This window comes from Mustela nigripes, chromosome 2 (assembly GCF_022355385.1).
Source record: "Mustela nigripes isolate SB6536 chromosome 2, MUSNIG.SB6536, whole genome shotgun sequence".
NCBI lineage: Eukaryota > Metazoa > Chordata > Mammalia > Carnivora > Mustelidae > Mustela > Mustela nigripes.
This window is the reverse complement of record NC_081558.1, coordinates 159272374-159296837: the sequence shown is the minus strand read 5'-3', so window position 1 is coordinate 159296837 and position 24464 is coordinate 159272374. Positions and strand designations below refer to the sequence as shown.

General features: G+C 39.6%; 2 protein-coding genes across 5 annotated transcripts in view; one reads left to right on the top strand and one right to left on the bottom strand.

Annotated features, from left to right (window-relative positions):
* NAA50 (N-alpha-acetyltransferase 50, NatE catalytic subunit) overlaps positions 1 to 18266 on the bottom strand; it is a 37423-nt gene extending 19157 nt beyond the window's left edge. The window contains exon 1 of one of the 2 annotated variants that reach the window (XM_059391951.1): positions 17931 to 18266. In XM_059391951.1, the coding sequence (XP_059247934.1) occupies positions 17931 to 17938 (8 nt within the window). In that variant the 5' untranslated portion in view covers positions 17939 to 18266. The remainder of the gene's footprint in view (positions 1 to 17930) is intronic. The other variant, XM_059391950.1, reaches the window with a different exon arrangement.
* A 591-nt stretch (positions 18267 to 18857) lies between these two features.
* ATP6V1A (ATPase H+ transporting V1 subunit A) overlaps positions 18858 to 24464 on the top strand; it is a 61318-nt gene continuing 55711 nt past the window's right edge. Inside the window, exons 1-2 of one of the 3 annotated variants that reach the window (XM_059391948.1) lie at positions 18858 to 19094; positions 19449 to 19496. The gene's annotated coding sequence lies outside the window, so the exon portion shown is untranslated. The other 2 variants (XM_059391946.1, XM_059391947.1) reach the window with 2 other exon arrangements.

Below are 24464 nucleotides of genomic sequence, written 5' to 3'. Positions count from 1 at the left end.
CAGGGATGTCCACTATCACCACTGCTATTCAACAGAGTACTAGAAGTCCTAGCCTTAGCAATCAGACAACAAAAAATATAAAAGGCATCTGAATTGGCAAAGAAGTCCAACTCTCACTCTTTGCAGATGATATACTTTACGTGCAAAACCCAGAAGACTCCACTCCAAAACTGTTAGACTTCATAATGGAATTCAGTAAAGTGTCAGGATATAAAATCAACGCACAGAAATCAGTTGCATTTCTTTCTTTTCTTTTTTAAGATTTTATTTATTTATTTGACAGAGATCACAGGTAGGCAGAGAGGCAGGCAGAGAGAGAAGGAAAGCAGCCTCCCCACTGAGCAGAGAGCCTGATGCAGGACTCAATCCCAGGACCCTGAGATCATGACCTAAGCCAAAGGCAGAGGCTTTAACCCACTAAGCCATGCAGGCACTCCAAAATCAGTTGCATTTCTATACACCCAACAGTAAGACAGAAGAAAGAGAAATTAAGGTGTCGATCCCATTTACAATTGCACCCAAAACCACAGATACCTAGGGAATAAATCTAACCAAAGAGGCAAAGAATCTGTACTTGGAAAATATAGAGAACTCATGCAAGAAATTGAGGAAGACAAAAAGAAATGGAAAAACGTTCCATACTCATGAACTGGAAGAACAAATACCGTGAAAATGTCTATGCTACCTAGCGCAATCTATACTTTTAATGCAATCCCTATGAAAATACCATCAATTTTTTCAAAGAAATGCAACAAAAGACTTTGAATACCCAGAGGATTGATGAAAACGAAAGACAAAGTTGGTGGCATCACAATTTGAGATTTCAAGCTCTACTCCAAAAGCTGTAATCATCAAGACAGTATGGTACTGGCACAAAAACAGACACAGAGATCAATGGAACAGAACAAAAAGCCCAGAAATGGACCCTCAACTCTATGGTCAACTAATCTAACAAAACAGGAAAGAATGCCCAATGGAAGAAAAAAGTCTCTACAAAAAATGGTGTTAAGAAAACTGGATATCCACATGCAGAAGAATGAAACTGGACCATTTCCTCACACCACACACAAAAATAGACTCAAAATGGATGAAAGACCTTAATGTGAGACAGCAATCCATCAAAATCCTTGAGAACACAGGCAGCAACTTCTTCAACCTCCGTTGTAGCAACTTCTTCCTGGAAACATTGCCAAAGGCAAGAGAGGCAAGGGCAAAAATGAACTACTGGGACTTCATCAAGATAAAAAGCTTTTGCACAAAAAGGCAAAAAGTCAACAAAACCAAAAGACAACCGACAGAATGAGAAGGTATTTGCAAAGGATGTATCAGATAAAGGGCTAGTATCCAAAATCTAGAAAGAACTTATCAAACTCAACACCCAAAGAACAAATACCCCAATCAAGAAATGGGCAGAAGACATGAACAGACATTTCAGCAAAGATATCCAAATGGCCAACAGACACATGAAGAAGTGCTCCATATCACTCAGCATCAGGGAAATACAAATCAAAACCACACTGAGATACCACTGTACTTCAATCAGAATGGCTAAAATTAACCAGTTCGGAAAGGACAGGTGTTAGTGAGGATGTGGAGAAAGGAGAACCCTCCTACACTGTTGGTGTAAATGCAAGCTGGTGCAGCTGCTCTGGAAAACAGTATGGAGGTTCCTCAAAAAGTTGAAAATAGAGCTACCCTACAACCCAGCAATTGCACTACTGGGTAATTTACCCTAAAGATACAAATGTAGTGATCCGAAGGGGCACGTGCACCCAAATGTTTGTAGCAGCAATGTCCACAATAGCCAAACTATGGAAAGAGCCTAGATGTCCATCGACAGATGAAAAGAGAGATGTGATGTGTGTGTGTGTATATATATATACATGTATAAACACACACACACACACACACACACTAGAATACTATGCACTCATCAAAAACAACCCAGGAAATCTTGCCATTTGCAACAATGTGGATAACTAGAGGGCATTATGCTAAGCAAAATAAGTCAACCAGAGAAAGACAATTATCATATGTTCTCACTGATAAGAGGAATTTGAAAATAAGACAGAGAATCATAGGGGAAGGGAGGGAAAAATGAAACAGGATGAAACCAGAGAGGAAGACAAAACATCAGAGACTCTTAATCTCAGGAAACAAATTGAGGGGTGCTGGAGGGGAGGGCAGTGGAAGGGATGGGGTAGCTGCGTGATGGACACTGGGGAAGGTATATGCTACATGAGGGAAAAAAAAGAATATAAAAAAAATAAAGTATTTGGAACATTAAGAAAATTGGGCAAATTAGAGGATCTAACTGATGAGCTTTGTGATTTCAACTTAAAATGAGTGAAAAGGGGCCCCTGGGTGGATCAGGTGGTTAAGCATCTCCCTGCGGCAAGGGACATGATCCCAGGGTCCAGGGAATGAGCCCCATGTCAGGCTTCCTGCTTAGCACAGAGCCTGCTTCTGTCTCTCCCCTCTGCCTGCTGCACCCCCCTGCTTGCGCTCTGTCAAATAAATAAAATCTTTTTAAAAAATTAATTAAATCTTTAAAAAAATAAAAATAAATAAACCAGGTTCTCTAACTGGGTTTTTTTTGTTTGTTTGTTTGTTTGTTTTTTATTTGAGAGAGAGACAGTGAGAGAGAACATGAGGGAGGAGAAGGTCAGAGAGAGAAGCAGACTCTCCGTGGAGCTGAGAGCCCGATGCGGGACTTGATCCCAGGACTCCAGGATCATGACCTGAGCCGAAGGCAGTCGTCCAACCAACTGAGCCACCCAGGCGTCCCTCTAACTGGGTTTTAAGTGTATTATGGATACACGTCCTTTGTATACTAGTATACTGCAAATAACCTTAGGCCCCTTCCCACTTTTTACATTTATTTTTCTCTTAAATAGCCATGTGGTATACTTTATACACCATAAAATTCATGTTTTAAATGTACAATGAGTTTTAGCCTATTTAGAGTTGTGTCACCATCACCTCAATTCAGCTTTAGAACATTCACCCCCAAATTCCTTGTGCAAATCTAAAGTAAATCCCCTTTGCTACCCAAAGTCAAACACTAAATCTACTTTCTATATATCTGACTTTTCCGGACATTTCATATAAATAGAATCATAAAATAAATGTGATCTTCTGCACTACTATACTTCTTTTATGCAGCATGTTTCTGAGGTTGATCCATGATGTAATGTGTCAGCAGCTGAACAAGATTCCACTGTAAGGATATACCACATTCTGTTTACCCATTCACCATCTGATGGGCATTTTAACAGTATTAAATTCATGGCCATTATAAATAATGGTGTTATGAATACTGCATACAAGTCTAGGTGTGGACATCAGCTTTAGCTTTTCTCTGGTAGATACCTGTAAGTGGGATTGATGGGTTGTATGGCAAATATACTTAACTTTTTAAAGAAACCACCTGTGGTAGGTAGAACAATGGCCCCAAAGGACGTCCATGTTCCAATCCCAAAAATCTTTAATACGTTATTTTACATGGAAAATACACGCTGCAAAACATGATTAAGACCTTGAGATGGGACAATTAACCAGGACTATCTGGGTGGGCCCAATGGCATCAAAGAGGCCTTAAGAGTCAGAGAAGAGAATCGGACAAAAGCAGCAGAAACAAGAGATTTCAAGTTGCTACACTAAGTTTTGAAGATGAAGGACTACAAAACAAGGAATGCACATGGCCTTATAGAAGCTGAAAAGGCAAGGAAAACAATTCTCATCTATAATATCGAGAAGAAACATAATGTTTTTGTATTCATTTCTTACTGTCTTACGGAATTATCACTGAGTAGCTTAAACCAGAAATTTATTCTCTGGAGACCGGAAGTTCAAAATCAGGTCAGCAGGACCATGCTCTCTGAATCTGGAGTAGAATCCCTCCTTGCTACTACTAGCTCCTGGTGGTATCAGGTATTTACTGGCTTGAGGCAATAACAAGTCTAATGTCTACTTCTATCTTCACTTGGGGGTGTTCTGTATGTGTGTCTCCTTTCCTCTTCCTATGAGGACACTAGTCATTGGATTTAAAGCCCTCTCTAATGGAGCATGACTATCTTAATTACATCTGCAAAGACCCTATTTTTTTTTCTTTCTTTTTAAAACATTTGAGAGAGAGAGAAGAAAGAGAGGAGGGGCAGAGGGAGAGAGAGAAGCAGGCCCCCCATTGAGCAGGAAGCCCAATGCAGGGCTCAATCCCAGGGCCCTGGGATCATGACCTGAGCCAAAGGCAGACACTTAATTGCCTGAGCCACCCAGGTGCCCCGAAAAGACCCCATTTCTAAATAATGTCATGTGCTGAGGTCCCAAGTAGACATGAATATTTCTTGCGGGAGGCAGGCGTACTATTTAAAATCACTATACCTACCAACATCTTGATTTTAAAAACCCATTTCAGATTCTTCATCATAAGAACTAAGGTAATAATTTGTTTTTAGGCAATTAAGTTTGTAGTAATTTGTTATAGCAGTAATGTAAAACTAGTACATTCCTAATGTGTTTTCCAAAGTGGCTGTACCATCTGATTCCTACCAAAAATGCATTAGGGTGCTAGTTTCTCTACAGCCTCATCAACTGTTTTATTTATTTATTTGAGAAAGTATGTGTATGAGAGAGCAGGGAGAGGGGCAGTGGGAGAGAGACTCTCAAGCAGACTCCCCACTAAGCGAGGAGACCAATGTTCCACAACCCTGAGATCATGACCTGAACCAAAACCAAGAGTTGGATGCTTAACCAGACTGAGGCACGAGGCACCCCCTCACCAACACTTTTTATTGTCTTTTTATGTACAGTCATTTTTGTGGTATAAAGTGATAATCTCATTGCATATGCATTTCTCTAATGACTAATAATGTCGAGCTTCATTCTGCATGGTTATTAGCCATTTGTCCATCCTTGATGAAACATTTAAGATTCTCTAGGCCTGAAAATAAACCTTAGGTTTTTATATTAATAAAGAATTTCCATTTTTATATTGGATTGCTTATTTTATTGAGTCATAAGAGTTCTTTATATATTCTGGATACAAATTCCTTATCTGATATATAATTTGCAACTATTTTCACCCAATTTCTGGCTTGCCTTTTCATTCTAATAGTGTATCATACTAATGTAAACTGTTACTAAGAGCAGAAACTGAAAATCCTCTGTACCATCTTCACAAATGTAAATCTAAAAACTATAAAACTATTCTAAAGTAAGTTTGTTGGGGCACCTAGGTGGCTCAGTCGGTTGGTTTTGGTTAAGTGTCTGCCTTGGCCTCAGGTCATGATTGCTGGTCCAGGATTGAGTCCTGCCTCAGGCTCCCTGTTCAATGGAGAGCCTGCTTATCCCTCTCCCTCTGCACCCCCCCAACTCGTGCTCACCCTTGCTCCTTCCTGCCCTCCCTTTCTCTCAAATAAATAAAATGTTAAAAAAAAAAAAAATGAAGTTTGTTTTTTAAAAAAGGAGGAGAAACTGTCAGATTAAAAGGTGATGAGACATTTCAGCCAATTAAAATGTGTGGATCTTCCTGGATTTTGATTTGAAAAGGACATTTGTAAGACAAATGAGAAAAACCAAATACAGACTGGATATCAGATTGTAAGATAATTATTAGGTATTACAGTATTACAGTTTTTTTTTTTAAGTCATCCATGATAAAGATGCATACTATGTTATATTATTTACAGGCAGAATAGGATAGTATATCAAGAATTTCCTTTGGGGGTGCCTGGATGGCTCAGTGGGTTAATGCCTCTGCCCTCGGCTCGGGTCATGATCTCAGGGTCCTGGGATAGCGCCTGCATGTGGCTCTCTGCTCGGCAGGGAGCCTGCTTCCTCCTCTCTCTCCTGCCTTTCTGTCTTCTTGTGATCTCTGTCAAATAAATACAATCTTAAAAAAAAAAAAAAAGAATTTCCTTTGAAGTACTTCAGCAAAAAAGGAAAAAGGGAAAGTACTGATCAGGCAAAGACAAAATGAGAATTAATACCACCTACTGGAACTGAATGTACTGAGGGCTCAATGCACTACTTTTATAGGTGTTTGAAAATTTCCGTAACAAAACAAAACAAAACTTATTTACATAAGGGACTACAAGCTGTAGCACTGGGCACTTACAAGTTTTAAATCAACTTTGGCTAAGAAAGAACAAAGATGTGCTACTTTTGATACTAAAATTCATGGGAGAATGCACTTGATGCCTGACTTACTCTTGACCATTTGAAAAACAGTAAAAGGCAAGGATTTCAACCTTTAACAAACCACAATCCCTCAATTTCCAGCTGTACTAAGCCTCCAGTTTGCAGACATGTTGAATAGGAGCTGGATAAGAATGGGCCTTCTATTCAGTTATATACCTCCTCTTCTAAATCCATCAATCTCAGGATAGCTTGTTACACAGTCTTTCCCTTTGGTGTAAATGGCCACACGTACTGACACCTTTTTCCCATTAAAACTACTGTCAAACACGTTTTAGGTAAGAATAGTCATTTTAAAAATTATTTATATAATGTAATTTAAATGCTACCTAATGTTATGGGAAGCAATGTTGGCATTAAGTAGATAAAAACAATTAGATAGTAGGGGGAAAGCATTCAGTGTCTTTACATTATCTCATAAGAATTCCCTTTTGTAACACATCACTTTCAGTTATTTCCTGAAATACAAATACTGCATTGTATATATCCTCTGATTATGTGAACAGATCATGATATTACCAAATCATAGTGAAATAGAACATCTAAAAACACAACTACTAAAAGAAACAATTTTACGGGTAAACAAACAGGAGATCATAAAGAAGTTTGAGAAACAATTTTCAAAAGAGCAAAGGGCAAAAGTCTAGAGAAGCAGTGTCACAAAATCCAAGAATGGATTCCAAACCCAGCTCTACACCAGAATCACCTTGCCAGTTAAAAACTCAAATTTTCATATCCCACTGTGGAATCTTTAATAATTAAGGCTTCTTATGTTAACCACACAAGTTTAGGATCCACCTAAATTAATAAACCTCCCACTGTATATATGATGTAACCTTCCATATCCAAGAATTCTGGTGAAGGAGAGAGGCTAAAAACAGGCATAGAGAAGTAGGTTTCATTTAAAATGTTAAATCATCTTCCCTATGTAAGTTAACAAAGTATATTACGCTATAGCTTTAATGTTTGTGATACAGCTAGTATTGAGTCTCAAATTCAAATCAGCATCTCAAAACCTGGTTATTAATTACTACACTGTTATCTTACTTCAGATTAAGATTTCAATGTAACTTATTCTTTTTTAAAGATTTATTTAGGGAGTGAGAGAGCGCGTGCATGCACAAGCAGGGGGAGATAAAGAATCCCAAGCAGACTCCACCTCCGAGTGCGGAGTCCTAAGTGGGGCTTGAGCTCACAACCCTGAGGTCATTCATGACCTGAGCCAAAATCAAGAGACGGATGCCTAACCCACTGAGCCTTCCCAGCACCCCACATTTCAGTGTAATTTAACAACATTAACTATCTTAATTTATTAACTTAGGACCTCTACTCTGTAGATAAGCCCCAAATTCCTGGACTAAAAGTCAAATCTGCTACATCTATTAGACTCAACAGTTTTTTTGCTTTTAAGTTGGCTGCAAATATTTAAATCAGAAGCTTTTACATAAAGCCTACATTTCTGGTCTTTTTTTCACTCATTTATCTTATTTGCCTGGTCCCAGGTTCCTGTTGGCACCAGTTTACAACCCTAACTGTAAAAACTGAATACGGTAGTAATTTAAGAAACTATTCTCTTGGCTCAAATTCATGTGACATGTCATTTTTTCCTTGTTTTTCAAATCTGTAACAAACCCCCATGTCTCTTCACACCAAAGACTTTAGAATAAGAATCTAAATGGGGAAAACTGATATAGCAGAAGTACCCATGTATACCAAGTTCTTAGACCTGAAAAGTTACCTGCCCCCTACTTTATAGAGCCCATTAGTTATTTACTTATATCAGCACCACAAGATTAATCTGTTAGTCAAATCCCATAGCATCTTCATGCTTAGAATATGGTAGAAAATCTTTACCTATGGCTTAAAACAAGCACTGTGTTACAATGGTAATGCATGTTAAGTATTCAACATAGCAACATCAGATAATAACCACTCAAATGTTTTTAGCTATTGAAGGTGATGTCAATTATGCCCAAAATTATAAAAACAAAATTTAGTAGCAATATTCTGAAGGGCCACAAGATGGAGGTGTGACTACACACAATATGTCTTTCTCCATGAAGTCTGACTGAAGTTATACTATAAAAAAAGAGAAAATGAAGGACTGTATACAGAAGGTTTAAAGTCTAACCATTTTAACTACTTGGTCACTTCTTGTGCAGTGTTTGATCTGGAAGGGACCTTTGAAGCCAATGGGTCCATTCCTCTTCATTTCACAGATGATGGAACTGAAGCCCAGAGAGATGTACCTGTGGTTATATAGCCATTTATCAACAAAGCTAGAACCATGCCTATGCCTACAAATTTCCTTTATAGTGCAATATCAACCATACATAGGACTCCCCTTCAAAAGAGTCATCTTTACTCAAGGTTACTGAGAGAGCAAAATACCAAACCAGGAACATTCATGTAAAGTGTACTAATGACAAAGGGGATTAAAGTATTTTAGTAAGGATCAATGTATGCCTATGGTTCTCTGATACAAAATTTTAAGGGGCTTAGGGTAGGTAATTTTTTCTCAGCTAGCAGTAATCTGGTTCTAAACTCTTGCCTTCAAGTACATTACACGAAAGAGTGATTTCCTCTAAAGTATAAATTCCTTTAACTTAAAAGTCAGTCCACTGAAAATTTATCAAAGCACAGCTTAAAAACTAATTGCTCATAAGGCCTTAACCTGTCATCCTGCTGAGATTTCCACATCATCTGAACTATATATTACACTGTTTGTACCCTTTGAAGGCACAGCAGCTCTCTGCTGTGAGCATTTATTTTTATACCTTACCTCTTTTACTGAGCTACAAGACTTACAGCAGGACCTCAAATATTTCAAGGAATTGATGAACTACTTCCAGTAAGCCCAAGAATCTCTAGGTCCTTAATTTAACTGATGGGCTTTCTCTCATATCATCTAGATTTTAGGGTTTCTCAGTCCTAGTACTACTGATATTCTGGGCTGGATAATTCTTTGTGAAGGGGATTCTGGAGCACTGTAGGATATTTAGCATAATCTGTAGCCTCTACCCACAAAATGCCCCACCCCACTGTGACAACCCAAAATGCCTCCACACGTTACCAGTTATCCAGGGATGGGAGATATAACCCTGGTTGACTATCACTGTTCTAGAGGTTTAGCAGGTATTAAGAAAGTGATGATGGGTGGATTAGCTCTACAAGATGCATGAGTGCGAGTATAAAGTGTGCAAAAATCTCAGCAATTATTTGCTTGGGTACAGGAAGTGCTAAACACACACTAGATATAATCTACTTAAGGTTATAACCTAAAGATAATAAAATAATTCTAGGAAAAAGTGTTCCATGGTCATCAATATCTTCAATTAGAGCTCCTTCCCAGCTATGGCTTTTCCCTTACTACAACCTAAATGTTGCTTTTACTTCCAAGTCTCGGAATCCAAGCATATATTTTCTAACTGCTTACTAGTTATCTCTACAGGAACCTCATATTCAACACATTGAAAAATGAACTCACCATCCTCCACAGTAAGTTAAAACACCCTATTCTCAATTTTTAATAAATAGTCCCATCACCCATCCAATATAAAAATTTAGTTTTATATGTACTCTTACATCCCATTTTAATCTGTTAATTCTGCTTCTCAAATATCTTCATAACTTGCTCATATACCCCTTCTCTTGTGCAGACAATCATTTCAACACAAATTCTAATAGCCTAATGAAGGGGTAGACTAGAACCAAGGAGACAAAGCCATCATGATGCAGTCAGAATCATCTTTTAAAAACACAAATCTGATCACTTTACCTCTGATGCTTAATGTTGCACATAACCAACCAAAAGAAATTTGAATAGCACTGCATATAAAGCCCTCATCACCTAGCTGGGGCCACTGGCCTAGCCTCTCTCTCTCCCACCTCTTTGGCCATATAAAACTTAATAAATTCCAAAACCCATCACTTTCTTTCCTTCTTGGTTCACCTCTATAATGTTGCTTCATTAAAAGACTAAAGATACTAAACCTATAGATAAATTAGTAGATTATGGATGCTTTTTTAGAGCTATTGTAAAGATTAATAGAGAATTTATTGCCTGGAGATATAGTAGGTAGCTATAAAAAATAAAAGGGCCACGAGAGGGGAAGGATGGGAGAGGAAATCTCAAAAGGGAGAAACAAAAGCAAAATGAAGAAAACAGCTTGAAAGAGAACAGTTCAAATATTCCAAAGTTTTGTTTCTTGGTATCATAAAAAGAGCAAGCTAACAAGAAACAAGGGATGGCAAACATGTAACACACACACCACAGCAGTCATGGTAGGTATTAATGACATCACTTTTTTTTTTGGTTTGGCAATCTAAGAACTCATCAAAGCTATCAGCAGATTAAATACCAACTGATTAAATATTATCAACAGATTAAAACAGGCACATGATTTTCAACTTCTGGCTGTTCTTATTTAAGCTATTCTTTCTAAGGACAAAGAAACCAAGACCCAGAGATCAAAAAAAACTATTAGTGACTGCGAACAATCATTACTGGCACACTGAACTACAAAGTGTGGTTGCTTTTAGTTCAATGTTTTTTGTGTTAAAATAAGTCTCCTTTAAGAAGATAAATTATGCTGGAGAGTCTGGGTGGCTCAGTCTGTTAAATAGTGTGCGACTCTTGATTTCAGCTGGGGCCATGATCTCAGGGTCCTGAAACTGAGCCCTGAGTGGGGCTCCATGCTCAGCAGAGTCTGCTTGTCCCTTTCCCTCGCCCTGTCCTTCTCCCAACTTGTGTGTATGCTCTCTAATAAACATATAAGATATATTTTTTAAAAAGATGAATTATTCTATGAATAATAATCTATATGGATTACTATGTAATCCAAGTATAACTTTAAATATACTGTAGTTTTTTGGAAAGAGAAATAAAATGTTCCTAAGTACAATTCTCCTTTCTTAACTTAGTTTATAACAAGTTCCATCCGTAAAAAATTGCTTCGCATGAGCTGGATCCTAAACTGGCATCATCACTCTGACAATATTTACTAATTTGAAAGTCTCAACCTCATTTTCTAAAGAACATTATCTTTGGTTGTTTTGCAATTTGAAGTCAAAACATTCAATATCCAAATTAAAAACTGGTTAAGTTACAAAAGTAACAGGTAAGTCCAAACACATGCAAGTGGCCAGTAGAAGTGGGAAATATCCAAATTTACTAAGTAATCAAAATAACAATAACCAAAATAAGGTGGGGAGAGAAATACCATTCATCATCTAATTAGCAAAGTAAAACTAGAGTTAGGCTATTATGTGAATATGTCCTCCAACCCAACTTGTAAAGAAACTGTTATTTCTATCATTTTACAAATGCTTGATGTATGCCACTCACCCCAGAAGAAGGTAATTTACACCACCAATGGCTGAAATGGCAGCCATATTGTCTTCCTTCATTTCCTTAAGGTCTTTCCAAGTGCCCCTCCTGTTCCCCCAATAGCCCTTGGAGAAGAAAAGGGCACTCTCATACACTGGTGGCAGTATGAAATTGCTACTATCTTTCTAGAGGTCAAGTGGCAACAAATATCAGAGCTTTAAAAACACAAGTATCTTCTGATCCAAAAAATTCACTTCTAGGGAATTATCCAAAAGAAATAAGGATATGTGTCAAGTAGTTTTTATAAACAAGCATTCACTGCAGCACTATCGAGGACTTATGAGAAGCCTCTGGACTTAAAAAACAAGGTTTTCCATGAACAGCTTCAGCAATGATACAGGCAGAATAGAGGCCTTAGCTCAGGAAAGGCAAATGCATACTCCCTATTACCCCTTCTCCATCATGGTAGACAAGGTGAATGGATTATAATATTTTAGTCTAAAACCAAGGGTGGCCTCAGAATCCTTCATCACAGAGGTATATGACCAGCCCTGTATTGTCTGCTGACCCACAAGCTACACATTTACTGTTTAGAAACACCATGTAAGGGACGCCTGGGTGGCTCAGTTGGTTAAGCAGCTGCCTTCGGCTCAGGTCATGATCCCAGCGTCCTGGGATCGAGTCCCACACATTGGGCTCCTTGCTCCGCAGGGAGCCTGCTTCTCCCTCTGACTCTGCCTTCCACTCTGTCTGCCTGTGCTTGCTCTTGCTCGCTCTCTCTCTGACCAAAAAAAAAAAAAAACAACCATCTAAAATTGGATGCTAAAAAAAGAGATCATGTTTTACACGAATTTTTTTTTTTTTTTGGATCTAGCACAGCACTATCCAAAACAAATACAATTTGAGTTACATATGTAATTTAAAAATTTCTAGTATCTACGTTAACAAGGCAAAAAGAAACAGATGAAATCATTTCAACATGCAATCAAAATAAAAATTAATTTCACTTCTTTAAGAATTTTTTTTTCATACTAAGTCTTTAAAGTTTATTTGCTTATTTTTGGTATCTCTAAATCCAACATGGGGCCTAAACTCACAACCCCGAGATCAAGAGTTACCCAGACATGTGACTGAGTCAGTTAGGCACCCCCATACCAAGTCTTTTTAAAATCCAGTGTGTAGTACAGAGCAAATCTCAATTCAGATGCTAATTTTCCTTGGAAACACTTGATCTATATTTACATTTCACAAACTATAGATTCACCAATCCAGGTTGTTCCAAACATACTTGAAAATTATCCAACAACTGACTTTGAGTATCAGTTTTTAAAACTAAAATTTTAATTTAAATTCATGGCGCCTAGGTGGTTTAGCTGGTTAAGCGTCTGCATTCTGCTCAGGTCATGATCCCAGGGTCCTGGGACAGAGTCCTGCACAGGGTTCCCTGCTCAGTGGGGAGCCTGCTTCTCCCTCTCCCACTCCCCCTGCTTGTGCTCTCTGTCAAATAAGTAAATAAAATCTTTCAAAAAATAAAAATAAAAAATAAAATTGTAATTAAAATTCAGTTCCTCAATAACACAAGCCACATTTCATCTGTTTAACAGCCTACTTACTGTAGCTAGCCATTCCTGTATTGCACAGGACAGGACTAACATTCTTCCAATAAGTCAGGCAATGAATGTATATAGGAACCAATGGAAGAGATCAAATCAAGAAAAAGCAGTATTTGCCATAAGACAAATATATAGTTTTTATAAACTATAATACATACAATTTTCATTTCTGTGATGAAAAGAAGTTTCTATTGGTTACAACTGGTACTTTAATGGTTTCTGTAGGCTGTCCTTAAAAAAAAATAAAGACGGGACATCTGGGTGGCTCAGTTGGTTAAGCAGCTGCCTTCGGCTCAGGTCATGGTCTCAGGGTCTTGGGGGATCGAGTCCCACATCAGGCTCCTTGCTCAGCAGGGAGCCTGCTTCTCCCTCTGCCTCTGCCTGCCATTCTGTCTGCCTGTGCTCACTTGCTCTCCCTCTCTCTCTCTCTGATAAATAAAATCTTTAAAAAAAAAAATAAAGACAACTATTTAAATAATTGAAAAGATTTATCTTTTCATATGGCATAAAGCTGGAAGTCATACCTAATATGTGTAAGAGAAAATCAAAATTCAAAAGGATTTCCACAGGCTAAAATGGTAATGTAAGTAAAGTGAAATTTAATATAGGTATTAGTTTGGTCTGGCAAAGCACTGGCTTTGAAAGCTAATGCTTTGTATAGATAACCTTTAAAAATCCTTTTTCAACCCTGAAATTCATGATTATTCTTTGTTCAAAACTTTACCACCAGTTGTCCACAATCACTGGAAAAAAATCACCAACACTGATGGCAACATAGCATTAGTCAACAATGCACACATCTGTATTGGCAGATCTACTTTCTAAATCACATGATTTTATTTACAGACAGATGCAAACATAGATCTTATGATCTATGGTATAGTTGTACCTGATCACTTACATATTGAAATAAAAACATTATAGTTTACTTTCACTTCTCTCTTATATCGGTTACACCATTATATTGATTATAAAGAAATTGTGGCACAGGTAGGTTATATTTTATGTTAATTCATCTCGACAAAGCAAGGGAATATTACAAAGTATTTTAAAATACAGTATCTCAATCCACATCCCATAAATGATTGGATTCATAGAAGAAGCAAGAGTATGAACTGGAGGTTTATAAAAGTTCCTGAATTCTCCTTCAGCCTCACTGCCTGTCCCCCTACAAAAAACAGCAATACAACCTTAAAAAACAAACAAATCTGTTTTACTTAAGTATAGAATTTGTATGGTAAAGAGCACAAATCTTGTTCACAGCTCATTGACTTAACATATGTATCTATGCAATCAATAGCCAAAGTAAAGATAGAGAATATTTCCAGCACTTCAGAAAACTCTTTTATTCTTCCCAGTCCATATGCTGTCAGAGGTAACTAACTGTACTTCAACATAGATTCTTTGGACAGCAGAATCTGCTACTTTGAGAACTACACTGTTCTATATACTGTATTATACTATTCTTACCTACTTCCCCATCTTTACTTTGCATGTATTCATACCTTGTTAAACACTTTTTTTTTTTTAAGGTTTTATTTATTTATCAGAGAGAGAGGGGGGGAGAGTGAGCATAGGGAGACAGAATGGCAGGCCGAGGCAGAGGCAGAGGGAGAAGCAGGCTCCCTGCCGAGCAAGGAGCCCGATGTGGGACTCAATCCCAGGACGCTGGGATCATGACCTGAGCCGAAGGTAGCTGCTTAACCAACTGAGCCACCCAGGCGTCCCTTTTTTTTTTTAAAGTAAACTCCTCCCCAGTGTGTAGATCCCAATATGATGCCAAACTCCCCACCAGGAGATCAAGACCCAAGCTGAGATCCAGAGCCAAAAGCTCAACAGATTGAGCCACCCAGGCGCCCCAAACACATTTTTATTAGAACTAATTTATACCTCTTTGCCAAAATTTAAAGGTAAATGGATTCTAATACAGTATTTTACTTTCTATTATACTGACTAGTTATATTGCCATCTCAGTCATGGCTGTGACTTCTTGCTCGAATATCATCTTCCCTAGAGAGTAATAATAGATAAAAATTATCAGCCTGCCATCCACAAATTCAACCGACATCCCTGGGTCTATAAAAATAAGCAGCTTCAGTACAAAGGAAATAACATCTTGTAATATACCCTCAAGTTTCTAGACCATGTATATAAATACATGCAATAATTAAAAACTGAAAATTTATCTACTTTGGAGAAAAGGCAAAAATACACGCCAATACAATGGAATGTCCTACTGCTACTACTAATAAAAACAAACTGTAAGTATGAAGAAAAATCAGATAAAATAGTCTTAAAAGTTTGAAAATGATAGGCAACACAGATGACATAAAATATTTAAATAGTAGATTGATTTAGAGTTAGAAGTTCTTCATGTTTCCAATTTTAGATATTTCTATTCAACTTACAGTTCAGTTAGCTCAATATACAATAAAACTCTTAGCAAATAAAATTTCCTACAAAAATATATAATCAGGACCATGGTTTCATTTTCACAGGCCTTTCCAAACCAAGAGTCAGGACTATAACACTAACTACATTGTGCATGGTGATACAATTCTTCGAACTAAAGGAGCTTAGAATCTTTTAAATGTCTATTGTCTTCATTTTTTCTGTGTCTTAAATACAAGATTTAGAAATGAAAAAAATTTTTAAGTCCCATCTTACGTGGTAGTTATTCACCTGGGATGTTAAAGGGACTATTCCTGTGAAATCATCTTAAAAGTTTACCATTAGGAACACAACTTTAAGTTTCCAATCATAGTGATAGGAACTACACTTAAAGACTCTTCATTTGAGGGCTAGCTGCTGGCTGGCAGTACAAATTCAGTAACTATAAATTTCCTCTAAATTTGGCCAGTTACTCATTTCTGGGCATTTGCCACCATCATGTTATTATACATAAATCACCCTTTTAAGTTAAAAAAAAAAAAAATTGCCTTCAACACTCAAGGTAACTGAAGGTAGACTGTGAATAATACCACTGTTTGACCCCATTTCTATTGCCAAGTTAGGCATCAGAAAGAACATTACACCCTAGCAAGACTGAGCTAGACCAAAGATTTTGGATCTAAACACCCAGAATAGAACTTCTCTTGGAAACCTTCCTTTATAAATCCATGCAGTCTCAACTGTGGGAACTATTCAGCCTCATTTTTAGTACTCTAACAGAACAAGATGAGAAGTATTGTGTACTGAGAAAAAAAGATAAGAATAAAAGACGAAGAGTGCTCAGTCAGTTAAGAGTCCGCATTCCTCTGGGGTCATGGTCCTCCTGGGATTCAGCCCCCTAGGGTTCCCTGCTTCACAGGGAGTCTGCTTCTCCCTCTTTCCCCTGCTCCTGCTCTCTGTCAAATAAATAAAATGTTACCAAAAAAAAAAAAAAAAAAAGGTAATAAAAACGAGTAAGAGAAAGGGGGTAAAAAAGAAGAAAAACCTCACTAAATTATACTGGATCATATATAAAACAACCAAACTTCATAGATCATGATTCAAGCGCTGCAAATAGTTTCCATACCCAATTAGTATTCTGATCGGAACTCTTTAGAACTTGATGTTTAATATGAAGGTACTATGAAAATTTCATCATTTCTGAAGTTTAATGGAAAAACAATTCAACATTAGAATTAATTTCCATTGTTTAAAGCAATATCGGAGTAAGGAACCATGTACAGACCCAAGGTCAATTAACCCCCTTCTTGGACTTCTTGGACCTCTTCGACCCCAATCACATATACACACCGATACATATACATGCCTTGTTTCACGCAGCATGGGATTTTTCGAAGACTGACTTTTATTTCATCCTCAGAAGGCTGAACAGTTTGAAAGACTTCACTAACTCAACATATATTAACTGACTTGCTATAATACAAAAAAAAAATCCAGGCATCTCAGAAAGCTTCTAACATTGATAAAAGGAGAGCTCCAAAACGGCTAATTTAGGAAATATTTTAAAACACCGTGTTATGTCGTTAATATTTTAATAGTATGTAATTTAATAGTGAAGTGATATCCAAATGGAAATAGTTGAGCCAAAATAATCCCTAATTTTATTCAAAAGAAAAACTGGAAGATATTAATTTTGCTAATCACCTCAGAAAAGCTTCGTTGCAGTATCCAAGGACTGCCCCTCACCGTCCCTCCCCCCCAGCATAGGGGCAACAGCAAACTACTGTAGCAATAGCTCCACCTACTGATCGGCAATACTTCCTTAAACATTTTGGCACCCCAAGAATACAAGAGCTCACGCTCTCTCCCCCTCCTCCACTCGCTCTGACCCAACCCAAATCCAGTTGAGTCACTAGCTCTTAATACTCCTCTCCATGCTCTTTATTCCAATTCCTTCTCCCTCCAGAAGGTTCTGCAGAGCTCTCAAGTGTGAGTAAGCCTGAAAGGTGTCAAAGACCGCGGGTCCCAAGGCTGAGCCTGGATCTGAAGAGGACAACTACACTACTGCACTTGGAGTGGCGGGCCGGGGGTGGCTCCTACGTCCGCCCTCGGGTGGGAGGCCCAAGGCGCCTCACAAGAGCTTTTCCCTGTTGCCCTACTCGGCTGATGGTCTCCGTTCAACCCACACTCATCCTCCGGGCCGAAATCCTGGGTTCCGGGGGTCTTGCCTCTGCTGGCCCTTCAGCCCGCCAACAGCCCCGCGCCAAGCATCCGCCCCCTCCGCTGAGCAGAGAGAAGCCCAGAAATCTCCCTCCGTCGGGTCTTCGCCCGGAATCTCTCCCCGTCTTTGCAGCCCCTCTACCCCGCCGGCCCGGCCCTGCCCGGCTGCCCTTCCTCACCCTTTCATCTTCCCCGCCTGCTGAGGCCGTTGTTACCACCGATATCAACGCCGTTGTCGTCGCCGCCCTGAGCTCTCCGCGCCCTCAGCTCGGGCCACTCAACCCCCACAAGCCGGCCTCCCCGCCTAGGGCAGGGAGCCGAGCGGGTGACGGAGGCCGCGAGAGTCAAGCGCAGTCCTGCGTCTCTGGAGGGGGCGGGGGTGTCTCCCGCCGCCGCGCTGTGCCGCCGCTTCTCCACACGTGCACACCGGGCTATCCACTCTCGCCCGCCGCCGCCGCCAGCCAGACCCGCCGCCGCGCTCTGACCTTTCACCCCGCCCCCTCTGCGCGCCGGCGCGCCGGCCGCCTTGCGCGCAGCCGCACTGCTGGCCTCCGCGCACCCTTCCCCCTCCATTTCAGGACCTCCATTTTCCTACTGGGCTGTGGCCTCTGGCGTCATCTTTCTCCTCCCATCCCTTGCGACATTACTCGTGGGGCTTGCCCGGTAGGCCCTGGCGGTAAAATCCGGATTTTTCCACCCCTCCCTCTCTTCTCCAATTTTAGCAAGATCTATCTTCCCCGGCCCAGTCCTGTTCTTCCAGTTGGTAGTCTCCGGAATGACCTTCAAACGCTGTCTCCTAATAGGATTTTATAATGGTTCTTCTAAATGTAAAAGAAATCTGTGGAAGACCCAAACAAATGAGATGTTTTGAAGACTAACGTAATTAACAATCGGCCGGATAACTTGGCTTCCGTCCAGCACGAGCCAAGTTTTGAGGTCACGTGATTGCCTGGGTTTAAACCTGGGATTTCAGCGGCGGGCCACTGTGGTACAGAATGCCGTCGCCATTTCCGGTCCCTAGATCATAGCGTAAACGTCACTTCCTTAGCAATGCACTTTAACCCATTTCACGCACGCCCTCTACATTACACTTTACGACACAGTCTTTGGGAAATTTTTTGTTTTTTTCTCTGGTTTTATCGCAAGAAAATAAATGGTCAAACGATTCGCAAAAAATACAGGTCCCCGAAATGCAGCACGCCCGCCTGGGGGCGGCAGGGCGGAGCTCGAGGTCACGTGAATATCTGGGCCCGCCCCCCTCTGCAGCTGAAGACTTCCCCGCCCGCAGTGACAGAGCCTCTGGTCCGTGATCGGTACTGTTTCTGCACCTCGCGCCCCGGCAGGTGAGCGGCGACCGGTAACCGGCGACTGGTGGGAAGAGGAGAAGGGGTGGGAAGAGGAAGAGAAGAGCAAGTGTGAACGGCCAGCCTCCGTTGTCCGGGGCTTTCTCCTCGCTGTCATCCTGCACTGGCTAAGAGCTCTTTTCTCCAGTTTTCCTGACCCTCGCTTCCCCCCCTGTGGTTGCCCCCGCCACTTAGGGGTGAGACGTCCACCTTTCCCGGGGTTGGGGGTGAGTGCGGCCATTATGGCTCCCTATTCGGAGTCTTTGGGGCTTCGGATAATGGGTTTGGTTCAGCCCTTTCTCGGGGTCCGCAGTAGTCTCCGGGTCTTATTCCCCAAAACCCATTCTTTTGCAGAGGCCCTGCTCCGTCTTTATCTTCAGCCTTGAGCTGGGAAGCTGGGAGGTAGGAAAAACCCTGGAGGCAGAGGCGTCTCCGGTGAGACGGGCTTGGGAGAGAATGTCACTGATGTGGCCTCACTGCGGAGTCACTGTAAAGCTTGCTCCGAATGTGCTTTCTCAATAATTCGGAGTTTTTAATCTGACAGCCCTGTATGAGACGTTCTGTGGGTATTCACATAATTTGGTTGGCCTTGGAAGGGTAAAAGCAGGCCTTTTACCTTTCTCTGATTTTATGATGCAGGAAGGGAGAAAACATTTGAAAGAATAAAGATGTACTAGCTTCAAAACAAGAGGTGTTGGTAATGCGCCAGTCTCAATTGAATGGGGAGGCGTTGAAAGATGATGGTGTTGCGGTTTCGTGCTCTGCAGGAGACCCAGACTAGCTTATGGAAAACTGACTGGGTTTCCCCGACAGGGAAGTAATTCTTCAGAAACTGATTGGGCTGGAAATATAATGAAACCAAATGTATTTGACCTTAAACTTAGACGTAAGAAGGTTAAGTCAAGATATCACTTACTTTATATTTTCTGCCTTTGACATTCTCTTTCGTCCTTTCTATCTGAAATCCTACCTAATCGCGCTTCCCAATCAATTTCTTGACCAGTGGGTAAATTTATATTAAGTAACACTTAATTCCTTCTTAGCCTTCCCTATTTGTGTAACTCCAAGTGACTACTTCAGATTCTGGTGAATAGTGTTTTGTGAAAATACAGAAATTATTTTGCTTAGGTTCTTGCCCAACCCAGTGTACTCAGTACCCACGTCATATGTAATGTATAACCAATGTTTTGACCCTAAACAATGTGCTTTAATTTAGGGAAGAGTGTTTTCCAGTTTGGGGTTAAACTCTTTTATTTATACTGCAAACTCAGAAAGTCCCCTGCTTCTTTTAAATTGAAAGGCCTTACAGAAGTTACAAATTTGATTTTTAAAATTTAAATTAAACTTTTTTAAAATTTGAAAAGTCATGTTCTCTGCTATACCTTGTAGTTTCCTAGCCAATGTAATAAAATAATCGTTAGTGGGCTGAGAAGTGAGGAAGATGGAATTCTTTATCTTTGAGTAGTGGATGTGATTGATTTGTTTTTGGTTTTCTGTATCATCCAAATTCTCTACAATAAACTGATTCTGTTAAGGGGAACAAAAGGTTAAAATGCTAGTGTGATATTAATTTAACAAAACATTTTTTATAGTAAGTTCAAAATAGAATAACCCACCGATTGATGCTCCTTGCCAAAAAACCATAACTTTAAAAATGGCCTTGCTTTCCCTCAGTAATAAACAAGACCTCTATCCTGAATTTACAGTTTTAGCATTTTGTGCTGTTGTCCTGTCTACTGGTATGTTTAGGTAGCCACGTATGCTACCAAAAATAAATACAGTTTCATCCATCAGTTTGCTCCAGAGTGAGGCTCTCTAATCTCTAGAGGAGAGAAAAACATAAGCAGTGTTGCTTCATTGGCCAGGTGACATTCCAGCAAATAAGCCTCATTTTTTTAAAAGCTCTGGAAGTCCAAACCAGTCCTGTCTGGGTGAGACCAAAGCAGGAAAGAGAAAAACCAGCTAAAGAGCATTAAGTACTAGAGGGGAAAATGTCAGTATGAAAGAGGTTGTGAATGAGTCTGCAGTTTTACTTCATAATTTCCCCAATTTTAGGGAACTCTGAAAGCAGTAGTTTAGACCACTAATGAGATTAGCTGCAGGAATTGGTGACTAAATTGCTATTAAAGTTGAGTGTGAAAAAGAGCTTTAACATTATGTGTAATTCATACACAAACAAATGATTTGAAGCTAGGAAGCCATTTCTGAAACTAACTTTCTTTTTTTTTTTTTAAATTAAGACTTCATTTATTTATTTTAGAGAGAGCTAGGGTAGGAGCAGAGGGAGAGGGCTAAGCAGACTCTACCCTTGAGCGCAGGGTGGGAGGCTTGGGGCTTGATACCACAACCCTGAGATCATGACCCCAGGCAAAATCAAGGGTCCAGTGCTTAACCACCTGAGCCATCCAGTCACCCCTGAAGCTAGCTTTTTTACCAGTTTTATGAGTATTACAAGGAGAAACCTTAACTTCATTAGGGAATTGTGCTATCGTCCCAACAGTAAATGATCCACAGGAGTTTTTGTATTAAAATCCCTGACATTGCTTGTAGGCAGTGTCTGAGGTCTTAATATTTCTCTGCCTTTGTAGATTATCAGCACCACCAAGAATTCTTTGTCCCCCTATTGGCAGAACTAGCCCCTCAGTCCTACAGCACTTACACTGTTTTCTGTTCTTCTGTTTTCACTTCTAGCACATTGTATTTGATTACTGTTGGTTGGGCTGTTCCTTAGTAAACCATAAAGCTCCTAGGAGTTCAAGGATAGTGACTCTACTATTGTGTCTTCAGAACCAGGATGCTGAAGTACCTGATGAGTCTTTAGTAAATTTTACTTATTTACTGAATGAATGTTTGACAGGAAGGTTAAGCTAGTTTTAAATCTCTTAAAAATTATAGGTCCTTCTATGGTTGTATACTAAGTATTAGTTTTCAGATATAATTTGGTAATAATAACCATCCAAATCATGGTCAGAAGAATAGACAGAAACACAGATTTTATTAATGCTGTGATCAACGTATTTTCACAGCATATATGTTTACTAGTAGGTATGGTTATTGTCCATGTATGGAAGGGAAGAAGAGTGAGCTGTCCTTAAAAATGTGGCTCTGTATAGGCTACAAGTGATACAGCACTAGAGTGAAAATCAGGGGATGATCATTTAACCTTCCCACTTTAGTTATATGCTTTTTAAAGTAAAGTTGAGAGTGGAGGCTTAGGATTTGATACTAATTTAATACCTCCTCTTGAGGGTATTGTGAGTTCAAGTGAGAGAAACCCTACATAATCTATATGACAGTATTTTTTTAATATATTTTTTTATTTTTTTGTAAATATATAATGTCTTATTAGCCGCAGGGGTACAGGTCTGTGAATCACCAGGTTTACACACTTCACAGCACTCACCATAGCACATACCCTCCCCAATGTCCATAACCCACCACCTTCTCCCTAACCCCCTCCCCCAGCAACCCTCAGTTTGTTTTGTGAGTTTAAGAATCTCTTATGGTTTGTCTCCCTCCCGATCCCATCTTGTTTCATTTATTCTTTTCCTACCCTCCAGAACCCCTATGTCACATCTCCACTTCCTCATATCAGGGATATCATATGATAGTTGTCTTTCTCTGATTGATTTATTTTGCTAAGCATAATACTATAGTACATAATACTATATGCTAAGCATATCTAGTTCAATCCACGTCATTGCAAATGACAAGATTTCATATTCTGCTGCATAGTATTCCATTGTGTATATATACACCATCTCTTTATCCATTCATCTGTTGATGGACATCTAGGTTCTTTCCATAGTTTGGCTGTTGTGGACATTGCTGCTATAAACATTCAAGTGCACGTGCCCCTTTGGATCACTATGTTTGTATCTTTAGGGTAAATACCCAGATTCTCAATTGCTGGGTCGTAGGGTAGCTCTATTTTCTTTTTTTTTTTTCTTTTTCTTTTTTTTTTTTTTTTAAATATTTTATTTATTTATTTGACAGAGAGAAATTACAAGTACACTGAGAGGCAGGCAGAGAGAGAGAGAGAGAGAGAAGGAAGCAGGCTCCCTGCTGAGCAGAGAGCCCGATGCGGGACTCGATCCCAGGACCCTGAGATCATGACCTGAACTGAAGGCAGTGGCTTAACCCACTGAGCCACCCAGGCGCCCCATCTATTTTCAACTTTTTGAGGAACCTCCATGCTGTTTTCCAGAGTGGTTGCACCAGTTTGCATTCCCACTAACAGCGTAGGAGGGTTGCCTTTATATGAAAGTATTTTAAAAACTAAGTGGTATTTATTTTATTTTAAGATTTTATTTGTTTATTTGACAGAGAGTGAGAGAGACAGAGAGGGAACGCAAACAGGGGGAGTGGAATAGGGGGAGAAGAAGGCTTCCTGCTGAGCAGGAAGCCTGATGTGGGACTGGATCCCAGGACCCTGGGATCATGACCTGAGCTGAAGGCAAGTACTCAACGACTGAGCCACCCAGGCATCCCAAAAACTAACTGGTATTTAAATGTAAAGCAAGATAGTGTAGACTTCATGAATGTAGACTTCCCAGTCATACCGACCTGGGTTCAGGTTCTGGCCCTACCACTTATTTAGGCTGTATGATCTTGGACAATTTATTTAATCTAAGCTTAAATTTTCTCATATTTAAGTTTATCCCATAGGTGCTATTGAATTAGATCATGAATACAGGGAGCCTAGTACATGCTTTGTAAATTTTTGTTAACTGTACTCTTACCTGGTTTGGTTTTATATACTGAACTTTTTTTTTTTTAAGATGTTATTTATTTAAGACAGAAAGCACTGCCGGTACGTGCACATGAGCAGGCATGAGCAGGGAGGAGGGGCAAAAGCAGGCACCTCGCTGAGCAGGGAGGGGAATGTGGGGCTCCATCCCAGTGTCCTGGGATCATGACCTGAGCTAAAGGCAGCCACTTAACCAATGGAGCTACGCAGGCGCCTTCTATATACTGAATTTTTAAAGGACACTTAAGGCATCCTTTAAAATTGAGCAAGTTTGGGATGAAGAGAAATGAATATAATTTGAAATGAGGCTATTACCAAAAAATAGAGGACTAGAAAAATGTATTTACAGCAAAGATTCTAAAACGGATTTATCAATAGAAACTGAGAAATATCAACATGAGTCCCATTATTTTGGCAACTTCAGTGACTTCATGTTTTTATATAGATTTTCCAAAGCTCATGATTATTAATATGTGGAATCAATTTAAGGAGGTATTTCTTCTTTTCCTAAATTTTTATCTCTACACTGCATTATAGAAATACATTAAAATTGTACAGCGCTATAGAGAAGGGACTTTTGAATTTATGCTTATGTTTAAAAATTTTACCTTTTATTTTAC